The sequence below is a fragment of the Diceros bicornis genome, chromosome 9 (genome assembly GCF_020826845.1).
Source record: "Diceros bicornis minor isolate mBicDic1 chromosome 9, mDicBic1.mat.cur, whole genome shotgun sequence".
Taxonomy (NCBI): Eukaryota; Metazoa; Chordata; class Mammalia; order Perissodactyla; family Rhinocerotidae; genus Diceros; species Diceros bicornis.
In genome coordinates, this window is record NC_080748.1 from 14,646,699 (window position 1) to 14,657,199 (window position 10,501).

A 10,501-nucleotide genomic window follows, 5' to 3' on the forward strand; every position below is an offset into this window, starting at 1 on the left:
ACTATAGCTTCCTAGATATCTCAGTTTTTACATCCTGACATTTCAGATTCAGCAGGATAAAATGTCCTTTGGCCTCCATTGCTTGTGGAATAAAACTCAAATGCAGGAATTAGCATTAAAACACTTCTTACCTCCCACCCCACCCTCATATATTCTGTGATCCAGGCCCATTAGAATTATTGAGCTTTCTTTCCTGCACTTTTTTGATGTCTTGCCATTGCTGAAGCTGTTCTCTCCACCTGGAATATACTTTCAACCTCTAAGACTCTAGCCTACTAAACACCCCTTCTCATTCTCCAAGGTTAAGCCCAAATACTCCCTCTTTCATGGTCCAGACCTCTCTCCAACCACTCCCATCCAACTGAGCTACTTAAATGTCTATTACATTTTGTTTGCGCTTTGCTTATTAGCCTCATATCAGTGTTTTTTTTTAATATATTCGTTGCTTCCTTCAGATTATAAGCTTCAGGAGGGTAGGGACAATGTCTTATTTATCTTTCCACAGTGCTTTTCACATAACATTATTTAATAAATGCTTTTTCAATTAAAGATGCTGAGCTGGTCCAAGACTGGTGGAACAGGTAGGGTTTGTCTCATCAACCTCCCCAGCTCCTCTTTCCATACCTTCTGATGTCCTTCCCCACACCAGAGACTTGCTACTCTTGGATGTGGGAGGAGGCAGCATTGCATGGTGGAAGAAGGACTGAGTGAGGCAGGAGTCCTCGGTTCCTGTCCTAACCTTGTCACTGACTTAGGCAGGTGGGAACTTAGGCAGGTGTCTTAAAAAATAGAAATTTATTTCTCACAGTTCTGGATGCTGGAAATCCAGGATAAAGTGTCAGCAAATTTCTGCTGGGGTCTCTCTCTTTGGCTTGCAGATTGCTGCCTTCTCACTGGTCTTCACATGGTCTTTCCCCTTTGTACGTACCCATAGTGTCTCTACGTATGTCCAAGGTTCATCTTCTTATAAGGACACCCATCAGATTGGAATAAGGCCCACCCTAATGGCCTCTTTTTAAGTTAATCACATCTTTAAAGGCTCTATTTCTAAACAAAGTCACACTCTGAGGTACTGGGGGATAGGACTTCAACATATGAATTTGAGGGGATATAATTCAGCCCATAACGCTCTCTAATTTATAATCAGGAGATGTCTGGTGATCAAAGGTATCTGATAGCAGCAGGAGTAATCATCAGCCTTGGAGAGTCTAAGACATTTCAGATCATGATAGGGAATTAGAACAGGAAAAAAAATGTCTTATGAAAATACTATTGAGCCACACCTCAGTCCTTCTCTACATTTACAGTTCAATACTTTGAGGCTTGTCTTGAATGCCTCAGTGGACCTAGGAGAGAAGTCTTTATCACACTTGACTAAGACCCTTCATGCTTTCCTGACTTCCCGTGGTGTTGTAGGAAATGCTGCACTCACTGACCTAAACCCATCCTGTCCCCACCCTCCAAGAACTCTGGGGTCTGCTCTACCATGGCATGTCACTGATAGTGCAGCCCAAATGATAAGCCAGCTTTAGCCCTCTTGTCTCAGAACTCACCTGCTAACCTGACATTAGTGAGTCACCCTGAGACTGAATGGGAAAGTCTCATGCCTGCTCACAATTCCCTCTGGGGACACAACAGACAAAAACCAATTTACTTTGTTTTTATTCAATTATCAACTGTTCATATAATCTAATTTCTTTTAATTAAAGACAAGTAGTATAGTAATATAAAACTTTATGTAACAAATCTAAGATATGCTAAATATAGATATTTTTCTTCTGTATTCTTTCTAGTTAAAAAAAAAATAAAGACAAGAATGAGAAGAGGGGATGAGAAAAGAGGAAGACAAACATAGAAAAAGGAGACAGGAGAGATAAGAGGAAAGGAGGAGAGAGACAGGGGAGGAAAGGTCAGATAAGCAATGGAAGAAATGGAAAGAGAAAGAGAAGAACAGAAAGGATGGAAGGAACAAAGCAGGCAAAGAAGAACAAGTAACAGCAGCTACAGGGTCAGGAAGTTACGGGGTGGGAGGGAGGAGAGGGCGACAAAGGAGAGTGAGAGAGAAAGTATCACTTGTCTTGCCATCCAGCTCTTCACCTGAGCTGGGAGTTCTCGGAAATTTTGAAGGTGTGGGAGGAGGCAGCTTGTGTGGTGGGGCTGGAGAACGTCAGTTATGAGTGGTGAAAAGCCGACTTCAGCCCAGCCCCCTGACTTCGATCAAGTAAGTCATCATCAGTCCCCTTTCACAGATAAGGCAGTTGAGGTCCAGGGAGCTTAGGTGACTGGCCCGCGGTCACATAGCTAAGAAGTGTGTGAACCTAGGAACAGGCTACATTGAAGGGGGAAAATACATTTCATTCTAACCAGACAGATGATGTACTCAGAAAGGACACTAGCATCCCAAATTTCTCCTCACAAAGAATTTTCTGTGGCATCTTTCCCTTAATATTCTATTAGCATTTGTAAGGCTTCCCACAAAAGAAGTTCATTAAGTTTGGAGATGTATTCTTTTTTGCTCTTCAAATCTTCAGACTCTACTGTGAATAGGATGTTGGAATCTGAGGGTGGGGCAATGAGGCTCTCAGGACTGAAGTTCAGACCAAGGTCAGATCTGACCCTGGACTAGAGGTTTCCTGAATAGTGATCTATTGAATAAGAATTTTTTCCTCATTTTCTTATTTTTCTATAAAGAAAGGCAATAAAAACAAGAAAAATACATTATATATCAATTTATATAAATATATAGTATATTAAATATAAATATATATCAATATATAATAGTTATGAAGTATTTTCCCATATTTCCTCTCATTTGGTTGCACAACAACCTACGAAGTAGTTACTCAAGTTCAGAAAAGTTAAATGGTAGGATTTTGAATTCATAGCTCCTATGCTTTTCCAATAAAAAGACTTTCAACAAGGTGAGAGAAAACTTAAATGAACTAGGTAGCCCTTTCAAAAATAGCACTGAATATAAAGTGTTATGTGTATTTTGTGTCTATTTAAAATTTCAACTTCTATTTTTCACACTTTGTTTCCTTCTCCAGGCACAATCACTTCCTGGATAGTCATTTTTTTCCTTCCGGTAAACAGTGCCTTGAACCCAATCCTCTACACTCTCACAACCAGATTTTTCAAGGACAAGTTGAAACAACTATTGCACAAACATTGGAGGAAATCTATTTTCAAAACTAAAAAAAAAAGTTTATCTACATCCATTGTGTGGACAGATGACTCGTCTTTACTTAAACTTGGGATTTTGAACAAAATAACCCTTGGGGACAGTACAGTGAAACCAATTTCCTAGCAATGGTTTTGGATCACTGGCCTTTCAATGGACTACCTAAAACAAGATACAGCATTTGGAAGATGATGTCTGCAACGCTTTTCACCTTTACCAACGGCAAACCTTTCTGCACGGAGGGCACAGCAGAATGACTTCTGGCACTGCATTCCAATGGCTGCTGTACTATTTATCAACTGTGCTAAGAACTGTACCTAAGGGTTCTTCTCTCCCTTACATGCCTGAAATGCACAAGTGAATCCATATGTAGTAGGCTGATAAGCAGTTGATCTCCAGCTCGTCAACACTACCAACCTACCACTGAATACCCACATGTTGGCACTGCATGGTCTGCTTTTAAATCCAATTGCACTATCCGTAAAATAAAAAACTTCATGACATCTAATTCCAGTGTGGCCATAGTAACATGAGCCTAACATCTCTTTCTTTGTTTTTTCAATGTCAAATGAAACCATCAGCATCCTGCTGAACTGATAGCAAAAGATGTCTGAGATGTTCACCCACCCCAAGTCCTGCCCTACGGAGGCCGGTGGAGCAGCAACTTTGAAAGCAGAACTTCATAAGAGATTCAATGTCTAACATATGACCAGGGAAGCATACTGGCAAAGCCTAGTACCATTCACCTTCTTGGCTTTTATTTAATGTCAAAAGAGCTGACATCTTAAACAAGATATTTTTCTTAAGGTTGCCCAGGTGCAAAGGAAATTTGGACAACTTAGCTGCCGAAAACTACATTTTAATATGTTTTTAAGTATAATTTCTTTAGAGCAGTATCCCTATTTTTGGCACGTTCTGCCTTCATGGAACTTACAGAGAAAAGGTGTTCAAGGGGATTTAAGAACAGGGGTTTGATTTGGGACCATTTGCTTACTCAGATAAATTCCTATTGTTTTTAACAAAAGGGCCAATAAGTTTGGATTTGTTTTGGTACAAGTGAAGGCCTGGACGTGCTTTTATACTGAAAGTTTATATGTGAAAGAATCAGGTAAATAAAATTATATTTTGCATTTGTCCATATATTATTTTAACAAAAGACCACAGATAGGGTTTATTGACTGTTACCCATGTTTTCCCTGATAGAGAATATAGTTAGGAAACACAGCACCTCAGTTAACAAGACACATCTTACATTTTTCTTTCTCTTCCCCACTTTTCCAAAGCATGAGGCAGTAACTTAATTTCTTTACTGTTCACTTCATTCTGAGTTCCTTTAAGAGATGAAATGTAAGCAGTCGACTGAGAACACCAGATCACCTCCTATCATATTAGATGGATTCCTTTTTATTCAGAAACATCCAGGAAAGAAAGAATCTCAGAGTTTGTGTATCACAGCTATTCTGGTAATTTACCTATTATTACTTAATATTGACTAAAACCATCATGTGATTTCCTTCATTTTGGTCAAGTGAGATATTTCTTACATCAGTGAAATCTTTCCATTAGGGTTCTACAAATAATGTACTAAAATAAAGTAGGCTGCCCTTTTTCCTTATGGTTTCAAACTTTTCTCCATCTTGTCTCTGCACTATGATTAATTGCTTCCCAACCTGTTTTCTATATTCACTGACATTTTATTAAATGTCTTTTACCAGTCCTTGATCATCATATGATTTATTTCCTAATATATCTTCCAACATTAGGAGCATAAATAAGGAATAGACCCTGAGCCTAGGGTATTTCAATCTTAGCACAAATGTGTGTCTCCCATTCTTGAAAAGCATCAAGCATGGCCCATGAACCAAGCCTCTGGGAACTGTGTTTTTGAATGTCTGTGCTCTTCCTATTGAGCCACGGACATGAGAATGCACAAGGTCAGATACATCAGGGAAGTTGGCAGCATATTTCATAGAAAAATGGAAGCTATATATTGGTCAGCAGCATGCCAAAAAATAGTATAACACTGAATTCTCATAGCTTATTGATTTACAATCTTATTCTGCACTGCTTATAAATAGAAAACCAGCAGAAATATGTTTGATTTTAGCAAATAGTAGTCTTTTATCTGGATTAAGTGAGGTCTTTTGTGTTAGATCAGACTTGTTTTCTAAAGCCAATATTTCTGTCTGGTTATGAAAATACCACCTTTGTACATGAACCATCCTCCATGACAATATAAACATCAATTAAACATCACTCCAGAGTTTAAGAGGCCATAGACTGTGCCATCTCTGAGTAGGAGAGTGTGAGGGCAAATTGCCTAGTCCACAACCCCACCATGTGTCTGTGTATGAGTGACACCTCATCTTGAAAAAAAAAAAGAAAAGATATTCTAAAAAATCAACATGGGGCCTCAGATGAGTGTACAAAAAGAGGATACATGGTTTATTTGTGTTAGATAGCTGAGCTTGTTTAATCACCTTGTTTTATTCTTAAGGTTTATTTCTAATTCGAATTAAAATAGTTTATGCCCAATGCAGTTGCTGAAATAGCTTTTTGATGGCCAGGGGCTTTGAATGAAATTATACATATCTGAGCTTTTGTACACAGGTAGCAGTATCACCTTCCCCCACCCCGATCTTGCAGCCCTACTGTGCAGCTTCATTCACCTGGTCTCTGTAGCATCATGGAGCTGCAAAAGCAGACCCATCATCCCAATGTTTGTCTCTTAAGGATGCCTCTGGTGCCAGATCAAGTCAGTATTTGGTGATTTGCTGCATATATATTCATTCTACATTTTCAAGAATTTATCTCACCCAAGGTCATTCTTCACTCTGCTTTACCATCCTCAAGTTCACAAGCAATGTAGAGATCCAGAGAGTGCATGTGATAGAAACAAGAAACAGTAAAGTGTCACCAATCATATCCACCCTATTGTTTTATAAATGCTCCCGGAGGTCTGAAGGAAATGTATCTTCCAAAATTAACAAGGAATACATGTAAGACATTCTTCTTTTTAGTTTTTGCAGTGTAGCATAAATGGGCGTATGGTTCTATTTAATAAATAACCTTAGCAACTTTACTTGAAAAACAAAATATTGAAGATTAGTATTTGTGTTTTCTTATTCCTTCACCCTGGTGAATAAGAAAACGTGATTACAAAGATCTCTCTTTATGTTTGTCTGTTTATATATTCATGTCTGATATCCTGTTTATGAAAGATAGAAGATGCATATTTAATAATGATAATGTTTATATATAATATATATGTATATATATATATATGTATTTTTTTTGGTGAGGAAGATTGGCCTCTTTTTGCTTGAGGAAGAGTGGCCCTGAGCTAACGTCTCTGTCCACCTTCCTCTATTTTGTATGTGGGTCACTGCCACAGCATGGCTTGATGAGTGGTGTAGGTCCGCGCCCAAGATCCAAACCTGGGCCACCAAAGCAGAGTGCCCCGAACTTCACCACTGTGCCATTGGGCTGGCCTCAATGATAATGTTTATTTCTGAACCAGGAAAATGAAATGAAATTAGACTATTCTCCTTTTAAATGGCTTTTCAGTAGGAGGTCTCAAATTTCTTGAGAAATACTTCCTAAAGCCCCATAAGCTGATTGAAGCTGATTGAAACCTATTACTCCATGTATTTCGTTAGAATAGTCTTCAGGGTATTTCTCCACATGACATATAAATTACAAATGAAAAAGTAGAAAACAAGACCAAGTAACAAAACAGCCTGGCCCCAGCACATGGCGACACCTCCTATCTCCAGGACTTGAGCAAACTCATAACCTATTTTGAGTTATAAACTCAGAACTTGTTTAAATACAAGAAGAAATTATTTCTGGACCCTCTGGGAACCAATAAAACTTTCATCTTTTTTACTGGTTCTCTGAATGCGTGGTGCTAGGGTGTTTGATTCAGCAATGGTTTTGTAATGGAAACCATATACTCTCCTGCTATAGACAACACATATTTAGGGCAAGGAGATACAGGGGCAAAAGGCAAGGGGCTGATGCCATAGTTCCAGTTCCGCCATCAACTACTCACAAGACCTCAGACAAATATTTTTAAATCTCTTCTATTCTCTGTAACTGAGTTTCCTTAAGATAATATCACATAAACTAATATGTTGTCTCATTTCTGGGAAGATCTATAATTTGGATTAAACTGCTTGCTGAAAGCCCACATGGATTAAAAATTCAAAAGTTTACATAAAGTTCAAGGATCATCCAATTCTCAGTTCCCCTGGGATATTACACACTTTTCAGGAAGAATCAGTGCACAGGTCACCAATGTTCAGAAATCCACTTCTTCCAGTGGAGGCTTACAGGGCCCCATTCTATTCCGGAAAGAATACTGAGGCAAAGCCTCAGACAATGAAGCTTTTCTAAGACATGGCAGATTACAGCAGTCCAGCAGTAAGTGCAGCTTAAAAATTAGGTGACCTATTGCTAGTAAAATCTAGGAATGCAGAGATCAGAGTAATTAATAAGCAATCATTTTAACTACAAATCATAGACTGGACTCTTCACATAAGTGTATAAATAGGTCTACTATCACCTACATTTTCCTCTAAAACACACAGCCTTATACAGCACTTAGACTGGGTCTACTCCTGTGAAAAGCGGGGAGAGAGATAACAACATTTCTAATTTCCCCATAGAACCAGGATAGAACATGTAGTTATTGACCCAGGATGAATCTCTGTCTCAAACCTTGCACCATCAACCATGACCTCCCTCCCCTGTATCATCAACCTTTCCCACTCTCTGCCAGCTCTTTCCCCTGAGCTCACAAAGCTCAGATTTCTCACATCTAAACAGTCCTACCATCCTACACCTTCCTTTACCATGTGTCTTATTCTCACCTTCTTTTTATAGCTAAACATTTTGAAAGAATGGTCAACTCTTTGTCATCAGGGCTTTGGTTGTGGTCTCAATAACCGAATGCTCCACCCTTGCTGCTCCACTGAGGCTATCCTCATTAAGATCCCCACGATAACGCAGCAGACATTTTCCTTTCTTTAACTACTTCACCTCTCTCAAGAATTTGTCACTGATGATCACTTCCTCCTTTTAACTCCTCTCTTGGAATGAAGGACACCACTCTCTCCTGTTCTACACTGCTTCACTGGCTCTTCCTTCTGAGACCTTTTTGAATTTCCTCTCCCTCCTTTTGTCCCATACACTTATAAATAAGTTTCTGGGGTTTTAGTCCTGGATCCCTGTTCTTTGCTCTCTATAAACCCTTCCCTGGCTTCATCCTCTCTATGGCTGTCATAGCTAAGTAAATTAATATTTTTTAAACTCACTCTTTTTTTCCTGCCGAGGAAGATTCACGCTGAGCTAATACCTGTGCCAATCTTCCTCTATTTTTTAGTATGTGGGATGCCAGCGCAGGATGACCACTAACAGAACCGTGTGGGTCTGTGCCTGGGAACTGAACCAGGGCTGCTGAAGCAGAGTGTGCTGAACTTAACCACTAGGCCACCGGGGCTGGCCCTAAACTCACTTTAAAAAAATAAATACAAATAGAAGGAGCTTATTTTGATGGTTCTTACTAAATCTTGACACAATTTTAATCTCCTCCACCAATTATGCAATAATTCTTGTTGAAATGTCTAACCTTGCTGATGAGAATCAGCTATTCTCTCAAACTCATCCAAAAATGATGCATTTTTACATGTTTAACAAAATGGGTTCAAAACCCACCAAAATTATTTGTTTGAAGGATTTTTCAACAAGATAGAAAATTCCATGGTCTTAAACCACATAAGTGGCCCAGGCTGGAGAGGGGAGAAGAAGATTCTGGTAGCTCCATATATAAATTTCCTCTCAATTCCCTTATTTTCGGAACAGGATCTAAGCTTACATAAACTTCTTACTTTTCTTTATTTTTATTGGACCAGATCAGAATGTGCAGACACTTCCACTGAAAGTATGAGATCCTGAAGGTGATCTTAAGGATAAGTTTCACTGAAGAGTCACTGGATGGGGTGGGGTAGAAACCTCAGATCACACAATAGTCATTTTAGAGACTGAGACAGTGATATTAATTGATTTATCTTTCCTGTTTTTATGTAGCAGGCAATAGAAATCAAGTGTAGAGATCAAGTGCTGTATTGTTCTATTGGTTTTGACAGCAAAACTTTTTTGTCTTAGTCTTCCACTCTTCTGTGGCTAATGTTCTTCCTTTAAAATGCTTGGTTCTTCACTTGCTTTGAATTTTTCATTTCTACCTCTTTTGTATTATTGTTCAAACATCAAAGGAAAAGCCTCAAAGTTTTGTCCTGAATAGGGGATAACTCTAAACCCACACTGCACCGAGTTTGATTTAGATTCACAATCCTTTGTCTCCAGCCATAAGCCCTGCCCTTTGGTCTACAACCATGGATCACAGCCATCCTTACAGCCCTGCCCTGCTCTTTGTCAGCCGATAAGAAAACAATTGGACATAATGTATGACTCTAAAGTAATAAGATTTTCAAGAAAGTGAATCACTCTAGAAAGTATACATCTAAATTTCTGTTGCCATTCATTCATACATTTATGCAGTCCTTGTGCAGCTATCTGGAGCCAGACACAGTGCTTTCTGACAAGGTCATCTCTAAGAGCGGGTAATTAACATTCCAACAAAATGGCCTTGGCAAGACAACTGGGGAACTTCTTTAGAGTTGTCTTCAGAGATTAAGTCCACGTGTGTACCAGTCTTATCACTTTTATTCACAGGACACTCCTCTTTATTACAATATCTTTTTTTCTCTACTCTTCTTCCTTCTTCCTTATTTAAACGTTTTGCTGACATTTCTTGTTTTTTCTCTTTTGCTTTCTCACTACACACACACATATACACACATCCCTTTTTATCTGTCTCTAAATCTACTTCTTTGCCTCTTCATTTCTGTCCTTCCTCTATCTTCCTATTGCACATACTCTCTCTCTCTCTTCATATGTAGGCAGTGTCTGGAGAGCGGATATAAGGCCAGAGTGAGACCAAAAGCGAGATGGACCCTTCCGTTGAGCACATCAGGAAGCAGACTGATTGAGTAAGTTCATTTTTGTGCTTTCAACTGGCTGTAAGTGCCCTAAGTTGATGATATGAGTCTGTCTGACTATCATCGTACAGCAACAGAATAATAATAGAAACACCTTACGTCTGAACAGTGCTCTATAGATTGCCAAATGCTTTCACGTAGACTTTAATTTGCTGGAGGTCAAGCGTTATTCAAAGTGCATGCTTTTGCAGACACGTACATATGCATAAACACCTCACTATGTTGGAATTAACTTATTTGGCAACCTAACCTACTGGGA

General features: G+C 39.0%; 1 protein-coding gene across 1 annotated transcript in view; it reads left to right on the forward strand.

The window, feature by feature from the left end:
• The window catches only part of RXFP2 (relaxin family peptide receptor 2), a 40,833-nt gene extending 37,079 nt beyond the window's left edge, over positions 1-3,754 (forward strand). Inside the window, 1 exon segment of the mRNA XM_058547679.1 lies at positions 3,048-3,754. Within this exon segment, the coding sequence (XP_058403662.1) occupies positions 3,048-3,307 (260 nt within the window). The 3' untranslated portion in view covers positions 3,308-3,754.
• Positions 3,755-10,501: the final 6,747 nt, after the last annotated feature.